Genomic DNA, 14,050 nt, shown 5'->3' with positions numbered 1-14,050 from the left:
CATGCTTTTTCCTCACACCTGACTCCCCTCCTAGCAAACATCACCTCTGTCTCTGAATCCATGGTGGGCTTCAGGAGAGGGTCCCCATACAAGCTCCATGTGCCCCAACCACAGCTCTAACCAGTCAGAGAAAGGTCCCAGGCCCAAAAGGGGCCACACCTACTTGTGGGCATAGGCGTTACATGCATACATGCATTATATTTTAATTTCTCATCCTTTGAAATGTCTAGAGCATACACTGTATATTAATACAGGAGTGCCTCTTTCTATGGAAATAAACATTCATAGTGAGGTGTGTGCTTAAAATGAAGTTACAGATACGGGTGCATCATCATGCAAGGTTGGAAATCTCTGTGAGTCAGCTGGGGACACGGGACACCCAGTGAGCCGCAATCAGCCCCACAGAGACGTGAGGTGGGGCCTGCGCTACGGGAGCCCAGACCTGCGTGTGGAATGTGGGATCCCTGGTGAATTCCAGAGATCAGAGGGGCCCTGAGCGGGGCAGGAAGTTGTTCTGAGGACATCTCTACCCAGTTCAGGCAGGAGGGCCCAGGGCCAGGGCTGAGGCTGAGGAACAAGCAGATCCCTCTGTCTCCGTGTGGGGTGCCATCACTAGGTGCAGCCTCAGCACCGCCACTCTGGTGACAACCTGCCGCAGTGTTTTGTCCTCTGAGTGAATTTTCTCCTGGTGAGTGCAGGCTGTCAATGGCAGAAGTCTCCCTTGACTCTTTTCATTGTTAACTGTTCTATGAGCACATCCTAGGCTGGATCTTTCCTTTTTTGGCTGTTGTTTTTTGTTTTGTTTTGGTTTGGTTTGGTTTCTGTGTTCTATTTCCAGCACTACGAAAGGAGAGGAGGCCTCTGCTTCCCGGGGAAGGGGAAGGGGGACAGGGGTTTGGCTGACTGGTTTAACTGAAGGGTGGGTGTGGACATCGGGGTGCAGAATCCCAGGGAAACAGGAGCAGGAAGCTAGAAAGGGGAGAACATCATACAGTTTATAAAGGGGCTTCATGCACAGACCTCGCAGCCGCCTAAACTCTGCATATTGTTAATGTCCATTTTCCTAAGAGAAAATGGAAGGTTCAAGCCACTTCCCCGAAGTTGAACAGTGAGCTAGTGACTCAAAAGAGCCTTTAGACTCCCTAGGCTGGTGCTTTTGCCCCTACCTTGAATCTCAGTGTTGCAGTGTATTAGGTGGATGATATAATTAAACCAAATTAAAATAGGGAATTAGGTTGTGAATCTGTGAATAAAATTTTCATCTTCTAAAATTTCTTTGAGGAGATGCTGATTCTGGGTGATAACTGTGGTGGGTGTGACTGGGGAAGCAGAATCCTGCCCAGACCGAGTCTTGCTTTTTGTAACCACTAGGTGGCAGTCCAAGCACAGTTTTCCAGGGACCCCTTACCGTTGAGGATCCAGGGCAGCGACCAGAGGAGTTTCCTGCAGCAGCCCAGGGTGAGTCATCCTGCAACTCCAGTGTCGTGGTAGCAGTTTCAGTGCGTCTGATTATCTGGAGTTTTCTCTGTGCTCTCCATCCAACCTCGTCAGAGGCTTCTATGACTGTGTAGAGATGCCTGCTGTGGGACCTTCTGCTGAATTAAGTAGAAAAGTGAATGAAGGAGATGCTTAATGGGGCTGCCCACCCTAGGAATACCCAGGAATCATCATTCTTCTGAGTAAGCAGGGCTGCCCCAGCTCTAGAAGGAAAATTCCACATCTCCTACTCTGTACTTCAAAAACAAATCTTCAGGCTGTGTAACATCCTGGTCACTTTCAGTGTTGTGACCGGTTACAGAGTAAGTGCTGTTAATAGGAAATCCGAGACTCAAAGGATGTGGTGAGCTGACTTCTCCCCAAATACAGTGTATCACATTCTCATCGCAAAGAAGAGCATCTCTGGGGAGTGGCCCAGCCTGCCTCCCTCTAGAAAGGAACGTCCTGCACTAAAATTATTTTATTAATATGAGTTAATGTATATTGAGCACAGAGAAAGCACTATGTTTACACTTAATATACATGACCTTTTTTTCTCTAACAAAGGCTAACAGGGGTATATGTTATCATGATCCCGGTCTTCGAATGAGGAGACTGAGGATTAGAGTGCTGAAGTGACTTGCTCAAGCCATGGAATTGGAGTGAGGGTTTCTCTGATTTAAAGGCTACTATTTGTGTCACTCTGTGAGTAGTTAGCACATTCTTTGACCATGAATAGTGTCTTATTACCCCAGTGCTGGCACAGAAGGGGGCTGAGATGGGTCCCAGTGTCCTAGTGCATATTCTTGTGTGTGTGTGTGTGTGTGTGTGTGTGTGTGTGTGTTTGCTTTTTAGGGCTGTACCCGTGGCATATGGATGTTCTGGCTAGGGGTTGAATTGGAGCTGCAGCTGCCAGCCCACGCCACAGCCACAGCCACAGCAACATGGGATCCGAGCCTCATCTGTGACCCACACCACAGCTCACATCCTTAACCCACTGAGCGAGGCCAGGGATCAAACCTGCATCCTCATGAATACTAGTTGGGTTCTTAACCTGCTGAGCCACAATGGGAACTCCCTAGTGCAGATTCTTTGGTGAGGTAGAGCAAGATGCCAAGATGCCCACCTGGCTGAGGCGGATGGGAAGTCCCCCCAGGCCTAGCTCTGCTGAGGTTCAGTTTGACAGGCCCATCCAGAAGAGGTAGTCCAGGCAACGAGGCAGGTGGTTCAATAGTGATGCAGCCAGTACGGGGTGGGGGGTATCTTGTGTGTTTGTGCTTCCTAGTGCATTTTGTCAAAGCCGGTTTGATCAAATGGCAATCCCTGATTCTCCTTTGTGTCTCTGGATGGAAACCCTACTTCAATCTTAGAGTCAGTTGGGCTGTACGAAAGTGCAAGCATTTTCCTCGAGGTTTATTTCCCAAAGGCTTGATCACGATGACTCTTCCACTGGTCTGCATGAAAATGAGAACACAAGAACAGTATTTTTCAGAAAACAACATTTATTACATTTAGAAGATAATCCCTACTTTTGAGATTCTTCCCTTCCTACTTTTTATGATTAAAACGTTTCTCTTAGGAAGCAGTGGAAGTTGATTTATATCTTAATAATGGTCCCTGGAACAGTAAAAACTTGACAAACCGATGGAGTGCTCCCCCTTTTCTTCTTTTATTTTTTTAATTTAAAAAATTTATTAAAGAATAATTGATTTTCAGTGTTCCTTTGATTTCTGCCGTACAGCAAAGTAACCCAGTCATAGACATACATTCTTTTTTTTCATACTATCCTCCATCATGTTGTAATTCCAAAGATTGGATAGTTCCCTCTGCTGTAGGGACCCCATCGCTTATCCATTCTAAATATACTGGTTTGCATCTACCTCTTTTCTTTTCTTTATAAAAAATTTTACAGATAAAATCTGGGAACCCCAGCTCTGGGTGGTCCTCAAACTTCGTTCCCCTGAGCACATCAGGAGGAGTGTTTTACATACTGCCATCTAGTGGTCATCCTGGCTCACACTCGCTGACCCCTCTGAGAAAATAAATGTAGTGTAAACACGAGTATGTGTGTATGTGTGAGTGTGTGTGCGTGTAAACTCAATTGGGTGCTGACAAGCGGAGATGTGTTAGCATGGAAAAATGCAGGTTTTTGAAAATTGTGTAGAGAGATTCGGCGTGAACAGACCTCCTACTCCAAACCCACATGGGCAGAATTGAAAGCAGGTGTGTGGGATTAACACTCTGTATTTTTTCCAACATCCACCACCAAAAGGGCAGCAAAACAGAATCATTCGTGCTCAGGAGCGCAATCAGCTAATAGGACATGAGAATTTGTAGAGGAAAGGCTTTCAAGACTAAACGTGGGTCAAATGTGTTCACAATTTAACTCATGCCTTTTGAACAACAGAGACATACATCCCTTCAGACTCTGGGAGGACACATCCACCTTTCAGAAATGGGTGAGTAAAGATTTCTGCAAGTGCCTGGTGTACTTGGGGGTGTGGGGGGAATGTGGGTTTGCAAAGAGCAGATAGCCTTGACCTTTGAAGTGACCTCTGTGTAGACATGACTAACCAGCAGCTGGTATGTCCCACCTCTGCTCTTCCTGGCTGCCACAGATCTGGAATTCTCTGTCTGCAGCCTCCCGCTGACCTCCTCCTCCAAGCTGACTGCTCATCCTCTAGGCAAAGAGGACTTGTTTCAGACTGGGGGGTGGGGGAGGTGGGAGGAGGTGGAGGCATGGAGAGAGATAAGGGAAAAGGGGAGAAATGCAAAAAAAAAAAAAAAAAAAAAAAAAACCAAAAAAAAAAAACACAAAACAAAACCCAAGTCTGGGGTAGACTGGAGTCTGGGACTTGGCTCCTTAGAAGACCTGCCTTGTCACAGCCCTTCCAAAGCCCAGAAGACCTGGTGGAGAAGGGCTTTAAACCACGTGGTATTCTGTAACTCACGTGAGTTGTCCTGAGTGGAGTCAGGGGATTCAGGTTCTCGATGGTGGTGCACAAGCCAGCAGGCCATAACTTGCTAACAGGCTTATCCTGAAAGGTTATGTGTACATGAGCCCTACTTGAAATCCGAAGCACACTGACACATCAAATCAAAGTGCTCAGACTCCCAGCCTGGCTCAGGAAGCCCCTTTAACTTCTCGTGTTCCTGAACTGCACTTCAGATTTCCTTTGAGCCACCTGAGTTTTCGTGGGGCACACGGTGGGGATGCGGAGGTTCTGCAGAGACTTAATCATTGATTCTTTTAATAGTTCTCAGTAGAAACTCCTTAACATATCAGAAGAGTACCCAGGGGGGGAGAAAACTAGAAATAAAGAAATAAATCTGAATATAATTAATCATATTTGCCAAGGGGATATGTTCAAAGAATTCTTAGATGCAACAGCAGCCAGTAATTAAAGGAAGAAAGTGCAAGAGTACAAAGAGCCTTGCCTCAGTGCCTTTGTTCCCTGGGCTTCGAACACCCAGGGCTTAAACGCATGCTCCTTTCCATCTTCGCCTGGGCTGCCTGTGTGCTCCAGGACGGCTCCACACCCTGTAGGTCTGGCTCATAGAAGGTGCTTAATAAGCATCTGATGAGTGCACGTGCCAAGAGCAGGCATGATCTCGCGCTTGCATTCATTCTATACCTAGTAATCAAGTGCTTTCTATGATGTGGGTGTGTGCTAAGTACTGGGATCAACAGTAAACTGGGACATTGGGTCCCTCCTTTTGTGGCTTGTAGCAGGCTCACTCATGGCCTGCCAAAGTGCCAACATCCCTGGAACCTTGAGTATGTCACCACCTTCCATGGCAAAAGGGACTTTTCAGATATGATGACATTAAGGAGGCTGAGATGGGGAGATAGATCATCCTGGATCATGCAGGTGAACCAGGTTCTTATGAGCGGCACGGTGACGCATGGTCATGAGGCAAGGAATGCAGGCAGCCTTCAGAAGCTGGAAAAGGCAAGAAACAGATTCTCCTCTGGATCCTCCAGAAAGACAACAGCCCTGCTGACACCTTGATTTTTGCTCTGGAAAACCACTTTGAGACTTCTGACCTCCAGGACTGGAAGATGATAAGTTTGTGTTGAGCTTAAAGCCACTCAGTTTATGGTGATGTCTTATAGCAGCACTAAGACATTAATATAAGCAGAATATGGCTGGAGCTTATTAGCCATCTTGTATAAAGTGGAACAGACATTAGAAAAGTAATCCCAGGAATTCCCATCGTGGCTCAGTGGAAACAAATCCGACTAGGAAACCATGAGGTTGCAGGTTCGATTGCTGGCCTTGCTCAGTGGGTTAAGGATCCAGCATTGCTGTGGCTGTGGTGCAGGCCTCAGCTGCAGCTCCAATTCGACCCCTAGCCTGGGAACTTCCATATGCCACCAGTATGGCCATAAGAAGAAAAAAAGAAAAGTAATCCCAATAAATTATGGCAATAGAGAAGGTTTAGAGTGTTGATCAACTCATTTGCCTTATTATCTTTTCACAAGTTGGCTTCAGAATTCATTCTTCTTTCACCAGTCGGAGTACCTGTCTGAGGCTGGACCTTTCTGGGGTAGCAGCAATTCACTCTGCAATTTCCAAAGCCCGGCTTCAAATGTTTACAAAAAACATTTCAGTGACAAATCCATCCATGTAATAACAGCAACTTTTACTTAGGAGGAATATTGTTCCTTCATGGACAGTCAAGTTCAACTTGGATTTTTGGTCACAGCCCCCTAAAACAGAGAGAAGAGATTTTATTTGCATCCTATTTCTCCAGGGGACACCAGCCCAGATCTGACCAAATTTGCTTCGCCACCCAAGAGCAAGAATATGAGCTCAGCTTTTTTGACACCTCAGCCAAGGGCGTTCCCTTGGCCTCCGCTCTTTGTTTTAAAGGTATTAAAAGAAGAGAAAAGAGGCGGTAAACACAAAGCAGGTGGGTGATAGCTTGCTACTGGGAGGGAGAAGAGAAACTAAGAGCCAGAACCTCTGGAATAAGAGAGGCTCCAGTTTTTAAAGTAAAACGACGGGGAAAATTTGACAATTGGATGAGTTTCATTTTGAAACTCATTTAACCCGAAAAGTCAAAACGAAACTCCAGGGGTGCAAACCCACAACAATCAAAATAAAAACAAGTTTTCACAAGCCCGTTGCAAAGCTAAATATAGATGTTTCAGCTAGACCCACTCGCCTTCAAATTCATGACTTTTGAGAACTAGTTCAAACGTTATTTAAAAAAAAAAAAGAATGTCAATCAAAAGAAAAAAAGCTGGGCCTGCATGTGTGTGGTGGGGGGAGTAGTTCTCAGACTTAGTCCCCCTCAAACCCTCAAGCTGTTTTTAAATACCATTTGTGGTCACCTGCCCTGGTGATATTTTCTAACTGTGGTCAAAAGAAGCTGACTAAAGGCTTGTGTTTTTGCTCCGGGGGAGACTGTCAAATGCCAGCGTCTTAGTGGACGGGCGTGCATCTCCTCATTTCTCACCTGGTTTGCAGGTGCATCTGTGTGGCTCACTCTGTGTTCTGACATAATAAAGAGCAGGGTTAAAATTGGAAACCCAGCACTCTGGCTGCAGCAGGTGCCTAGGCCCTTTCTGTTTCCTGCCCCTCTGAGTTCACCTCTGTGCCCAGGAGGAGGTGGAGGGAGGAGCTGGACTCACCTGTGGCCGGAGGGTTGCCCCGGAAAAATGGCTTCTCCGTCCCTCAACATGCGGTGAAGGCTTTGAGCCAGAATGTTTGAACTGCTGAGCAATTTCTCATTAAGATGTGTCAGCTGGAGCTTCAGGCTTTTATTTGTGGTGGGCTGTTTTCCTGCCACGGTTGCTGTGGTTTACCGTCTACCTGAGTGTTCAAAACTGCTTTGCAGAATCCAGTGACTGAGTTTGCGATGTAGAACCTCCCCTCCCTCACCCAGCCCTGGCCCCGGGACCCCCATCCCGCTGTGCTCCACTCCCTCCCAGGCCCTGCTGGAGACCCACTCGTGAACAAACGCACCAGCATTGTCCCATCTCCCTCATGGTGTGTATCTCCAGGAATGGTAATTTGGGGAAAACTAAGATAAGTCTCCAGACAGCTGTGCAAAAAGACGATTTCCCCAAATGGATGATGGAAATCAATCATAACACCACGCAGTCCAAGAAAGGAACCGTGACACAGAAAGCCTTAGAATTTTGTGAACCATGAATAATTTCGGCTAAGGCAATAATCATGAACATGTAAAAAAAAATTTTCAAAAACAGACTCATGCTGGAGGGATCAAGATGGCAGAGGAGTAAGACATCGAGCTCACCTTCTCCCACAAACACATCAAAAACAAAAACAAAACAAAACCCACAACTACCTGTAGAATTATTTGCACAAAAACAAACTCACAAGTAGAGTTCCCTGGTGGCTCAGTAGGTTAAGGATCCAGTGTTGTTACCGCTGTGGCGTGGGTTCAATCCCTAGCCTGGGAATTTATGCATGCCAGGGTCGTGGCCAAAATAAAATAAAGTCACAAGGATATTTATTGAGTCTTCCTATAATAACCAAAAAAGGGGAAAAAAATCTAAATAGCCAAAAGGTTATTCTGAATAAACTGTTATAATCATATTTTTGTCATAATATATAACTAGCAATTATTGAATACTTACGATGTCCTAGGTATTGTGCCTTAGCTTTATGTGTGTTATCACATTTAGTCCTTAAAACACCCCAGGAACTTGCACCCAGAGAGGTGAAGTATTCCTTATCCATGAACATAGTGCTAATGTAGTGAGAGAAATAGTGTCCCTGCGCCCCCGTCCCCCCAGCCAAATTCATGTCCACTTGGAACCTCAGAATGTGACCTTATTTAGAAATAGGGTCTTTGAAAAGGTCACAAAGGATCTAAAGATGAGATCACCCTGGTATACTTACATGAGAAAAGAGAGTGATCTGAGACGCACAGACACGGGATAGAGTCCATGTGAGGGTAGAGGCAGGGATGGAGGTGTCCTCACGCTGAAGGAGACCAAGGGTTGCTGGCAGCCACCCAAATCTGGGGACAGATTCTCCCTCAGAGCTCCAGGAGGAACCAGCCCTGCTGACACTTCGATTTCAGACTTCTGGCCTGTTGAACGAGGCAAGAATAAATGTCTGATGTTTTAAGCCACCTCATTTGTGGTCATTTGTTCCAGCAGCCGCAGGAAGTGAATCCAGATAGTAAGTGGTACCCCCCAGGATTGGAGCCCAGGCTGACTCCAGAACCAGGGCTCTCCTGCTGTGCTATGTAGCCTCTAACAGCCGGGCTTAACAGTGTATGTAGAGTGTCACATTTGGGTGAAAAATTCGAATAGATGCAAAGAAAAGGACTGAAAGAATATCCAGCAAAATGTTTATTTCTGGGTAGCAAGATTCCAGATGGATTTTACTTTCCTTCTTTTTGCTTATCTGCTTTTTCCTTTTTCAGCACTGAAGTGCAATACTTTTCATAGTAAGAGACACACGGCAGGATGGAGGAGTAAAGAGACATCATGCTACAGCTTCCTCTCAAATGGCTCAGACAAAAAACCCAGAAAATCTGTATCTACACAGAGACGGAATGATGAAGCAAGTGAGGAAATGTTAACCACTGGAGAATCTGGGTAAAGGCTATGGAGGAATTCTTTGTACGATTCATGCAGCTTTTTGGAAATTCTGAAATTATTTCAAAATTTAGCAGTTACCCCCCCCAAAAAAAAGAGTCCTAACATAGAAAATATTCAAAGTTGAAATTTTATACACATAAATGCCAAGACACTGCCAACTAGTATATTCCAGGAATCAGAAAAATGTGTTTGTGGAATAAAAGCAAGTATTTGCATTATAGCAAAGATGACTCTCAAAGAAAAAAAAAAATGTAGAGGTCAAAAGAGACAGAATAAGAGGTGACAGAAGAAAGTAATTCCACAAAGAAGTCTCTTTTGAACTACGAGGTGGGGCTGGGATGGCCGTGCAGCCTGCGGCCAGCTCTCTGGTGCCATTTTGGGCACATACTCGAAACTGAGAGATTTGGGGGCCAGGCCTGGACAAGGAGTCCGAAGATGAGGGTCTGCCAGACCTGCAGGGGAGAAGTGTGTCCCAGATCACCCATCCAGTCCCTTCAAGCTCTGATGGTGGCCCCGAGTCACAGGTTATTTATTCATCCCCTAGACGATGGTCCTTAATGATAGCCACGTGGGTTACATTTTTTAAACAACATGGATAGACAAAGTAGAAAAGGGTTTCCTGGTCCTTGGAAGTATAAAATTATTGACAGGCCTCTTGATATTTTTATTTGAGTAGAACAGAAATGCTAACTGTGTGCCAATTTTAAAGCTCCTTTCCAACCGATGAGTCTAGTTTACCATCTGGGCGAATACAGAGAAGAGTACGTCTATAATTTGGGCTTATCTGGAGGGAGGAAAAAAAGTCACACATTGTTTCTGCATCACTAATTCCTATAGAAATCTGTAACCATTACAAAAAGGAACTCAGTGTCACTGGCATCATTTTTCTTGTGTACAAGATATTATGCAACGGGGCTCGTTCTCATCCAGTTTGAAGGAACCACTAGTTTCTTCCCTTCCAAGGTGGGGGAGGAGCTGGGCTGGTGTGAATGGATCGCTCTTAGAAGCAGCCCCACCCTCACCCTCACGCTCACACAGCACAGATAAATATATGGTTTGGCAAAAGCATATTGAATTATATTATGTGCACTTAATTGAGTCAAGGAATAATAGGTCCATTTTTATTCCATTCTCAAGTTGTTTCACGCTCAACATTCCTTCGTCACAAAGGTTGGCTAATTGCTCCAATTTGCCTTGCCAAGTAATTTGTGCCTAGTAATTCCATAAATGTTTGCATTTCTGGGTTCCTCCAGAGTAATTCCACCTCACAGTGTCTCCAAGTCGCCACTTGGAGGGAAAGGATCCCACAAAGATGAGTCCTGCCGTCATACGTGCGTATTTTGAATGTCCCCAGAGACAGGGAGAGTAGCACAATGATGTCCCGACTGCCGGGGTGCTGCCCACAAACTATTCAGAGAGAATTACCAGCCAGTGGGAGGGTGTCTAAGTGGGAGGTTTGTTGTGTGTGTAGATTTTTTTCCCCTAAAGTATTTAAAACTAGTTTGAAGTTCAAATGGGAAGATTTCCATTTTAGCTTTTCCTTTATGGAAAGAAAAGCAGCATCTTGGTAAGATTCCACACCATCAGATCCACCTTCACTTTAAGATCTTTGACCCCTTTTCTACCGGTTTTATTAACATTTTCTGCTTTAAGCCATCCTTGTGGAATTCCACTGTGGCTCAGTGGGTTAAGAACCCAACATAGTGTCCATGAGGATGCGGGTTTCATCCCCGGCCTCACTCAGTGGATTAAGGATCCAGCATTGCCATGAGCTGTGGTGTAGGTTGCAGATGCAGCTCGGATCCTGCGTTGCTGTGGTTGTCGTTTAGGCCGACAGCTGCAGGTCTGATTTGACCCCTAGCCTGATAACTTCCATGTGCCATAGGTACAGCCCTAAAAAGAAAAAAAAATAATAATAAGTCATCCTCATGGTGTACAAAGAATGTGTCCCTTTGAGACCTAAACTTTCCTTGTTAAGTGAAATATCCTGCCAAAGCCTGGCATGGCTATGGCCTTTTGGATTCTTATTTTGGGGGTGTTGTAAACAACAGTGCTTACAAACTTATGCCTGAAGCATATCCTAGTGATGATAACGGACCCTGGGTCCAAAGGCAGTATTTAAATTTTTTTGGTCAGTCATCCTTAACAGGTGGATATCTGAGGAGCTGGTGACATTGATTAAGACACTTGCACAATCCTGGACCACCAGACTCACCATCCTGAGAGGAAGGACGGGAACCATCTAGTGGTGAGTTTTCATTTGACCCAATGATAAAGTTAAAGCCTTTCTTTTGGGAGTTCCCATCGTGGCTCAGTGGAAACAAATCTGACTAGTATCCATGAGGACACGGTTTCGATCTCTGGCCTCGCTCAGTGGGTTAAGGATCCGGTTGTTGCTGTAAGCTGTGACTGTAGGTCGCAGATGAGGCTCAGATCTGGCTTGGCTGTGGCTGTGGCATAGGCCAGCAGCTGATTCGACCCCTAGCCTGGGAACCTCCATATGTCGAGGGTGTGACCCTAAAAAGACAAAAGACCAAGAAAAAAAAAAGGCCTTTCTTTTGGAAATTATAGTAAAACAGAGTTATCCTTGTCAAAACTGGCTAATGTTTTCATGAATTTGATGGAGACCGTTTTTCATATTTGAGCTCCACCCACTGAGCCCACATGCACTCTCGTATCTTCCAGTCCACTTTATAAAGGAGGTGGGAACCAGATTCTTACAATTGTTTGCCTAATAACAGCATGCAAAGATTATATACAGCATACAGCAGATAGATATCTGCTGAATTCTAATTTTTCTATTTCCAGCAGAAGAAGTCTAGAGTCAGGAAGTTCATTTTCCTGAAGATTTATACACTGAGTTCACCATACTTGGGGCCAAGGTTTCTTCCAGAGGTACTCGTTTCTTTCTTTCTTTTTTTGTTTTGTTTTGTTTTTTAGGGCTACCTCCTGTGGCATATGGAGGTTGCTAGGCTAGGGGTCATATTGGAGCTACAGCTGCTAGCCACAGCCACAGCCACAGCCACAGCAATGTGGGATCCGAACCATAGCTCACGGCAACACCATATCTTTAACCCACTGAACAAGGCCAGGGATCGAACCCGCAACCCATGGTTCCTAGTCAGATTCATTTTCCACTGCGCCACGATGGGGACCTCAGGCAGTAGGGATTTCTGAACCTGCCGTCAGTGTAATGGTCACCAGGTGAGCAAAGGCACCTTGGGTTTAGGGTGGAAGCTCTCAAACTCCAGTGTGTATAAGAATCACCCAGTGTTGGGGATAGGGAATGGTGTAGTGTCTGGAACCCTTACCCAGATGTAGAATCTGCAGGCTAGGGAGTCATGCGCATTTTTAACACAAACTCTGGGTGATTGTGATGCGAGTAGTCTGCACTGAGAAACACTGTCCTAGCAACTCTGATGGAGAATGTTTGGACATGGGCCAGAGTCCATCATTTTTTGGTTTTCATATTTCCTGCTCAAAATACTATTATTTCAAATATTTTTTTCCCTAATAAATATTTAGGACAAGAAAAAACACTCAACATCATTAGTCATTGGGGAAATGCCACTGAAAATTACAACGAGATACTACAGCCCACCCATTACTATGGCCATAATCAAAAGACTGACAATACCAAATGCAGACAGAGGATGTAGGGAAACTGGAACCCTGATGTACTGGCGATGAGAGTGTAAAAGGGTAAAGCCACTTGGGAAACAGTTCGGCAGTTTCTTAAAAAGTTAAACATATACTTACCATATGATCTAGTAATTCTGCTCCTAGGTTTGTGCCCAAGAGAAAGGAAGACATATGTCCACACAAAGACTTGTACATGAATGTTCATGGCAGCATCATTCAGAATTGCCCTAAGTTAGAAACAAACCAAATGTCCGCCCACTGGTGAGTGGATAAACAAAATGTGATACAGCTATACAATGAAATGTTATTAAAAAAAAAGAATGAGCTGAGAGTTCCCGTCGTGGCTCAGCAGAAATGAATCTGACTAGCATCCACAAGGACGAAGGTTCAATCCCTGGCCTTGCTCAGTGGGCCAGGGAGCTGGCGTCACCATGAGCTGTGGGTAGGTCGTAGATGAGGCTCGGATCTGGTGTTGCCGTGGCTATAGTGTAGGCCGCCAGCTGCAGCTCCAGTTCGACCCCTAGCCTGGGAACTTCCATGAGCGGCAGGTGCGGCCCTAAAAAAAACAAACAAAAAAAGAATCAGCTACTTCGATATGGTACAACATGGATGAATTTCAAAGACACTATGTGAAATGAAATAACCCAGACACGAAAGACCACAGATCATATGATTCCATTTAGATAAAATTTCTAGGCAAATCTATAGAGACATAAAACTCAGTAGTTGCCTGTGGCTGGGAGCAGGATTGACTATGAAGAGACAAAAAGGAACTTCATGTTGCGATGGAAGTGTTCCAGTTCATAACTCTGTAAAGTTACTTTAAAAATTATTAAACTACAAAGCTACAATGGTTGAATTTTAAAGTATATAATTTATGCCTCCAAAAGAAGTATTTAATCAAACAGCGGGATCTCAAAAATGGCAACAGAATGGTACAAGTGAATGAATGAATTAAAAAAAAATCGAAATCAATGTAACAAAAATTTTTTTTAATTCAAAGTATTCAGGAGATGGTGTTCAAAGAAATATATCTGCATATGATTAAGAGCCTTCCACACATTGTCATCCACTGCAGCCTAACGTGAGTGTCACTAGTAGGTGGCTTTTTTCTTTTCAGCTCACTCTGACTCACAGTTTCAGCCTCACCGACTTATCCCCAACTTTCCAGCTGCTCTCAGCTCTTCTCAACCTTAACCATCACCAGACTCCCCTGTCAGGCTAATAGGCAATTCTGGCCTTTTAACTTTCTTAACAGGCCAAAAGGACCGTCCACCATTCCCTCTGACTCATCTGCTTTCTTTTCCGTGTGGCAGGAGAAGAAAAAAAGAGTTTCAGTCCCAT

General features: G+C 44.9%; 1 protein-coding gene across 1 annotated transcript in view; it reads right to left on the bottom strand.

Moving 5' to 3' along the window:
* Positions 1–6,102: 6,102 nt before the first annotated feature.
* Positions 6,103–14,050, bottom strand: part of LOC102157779 (uncharacterized) — a 169,766-nt gene continuing 161,818 nt past the window's right edge. Inside the window, exons 5-6 of the mRNA XM_085013037.1 lie at positions 8,355–8,547; positions 6,103–6,190 (exon numbers count right to left, since the gene is read on the bottom strand). Coding sequence (XP_084869163.1) covers positions 6,181–6,190; positions 8,355–8,547 — 203 coding nt within the window. The 3' untranslated portion in view covers positions 6,103–6,180. The remainder of the gene's footprint in view (positions 6,191–8,354; positions 8,548–14,050) is intronic.

The sequence above is a fragment of the Sus scrofa genome, chromosome 1 (assembly GCF_054392235.1).
Source record: "Sus scrofa isolate SSC_HxYL_T2T_F1_AM1 chromosome 1, Sscrofa_HxYL_maternal_Yorkshire_Landrace_v2.0, whole genome shotgun sequence".
NCBI lineage: Eukaryota > Metazoa > Chordata > Mammalia > Artiodactyla > Suidae > Sus > Sus scrofa.
Note: the sequence above shows the minus strand (reverse complement) of the source record. Positions and strands in the feature narration are given on the sequence as shown.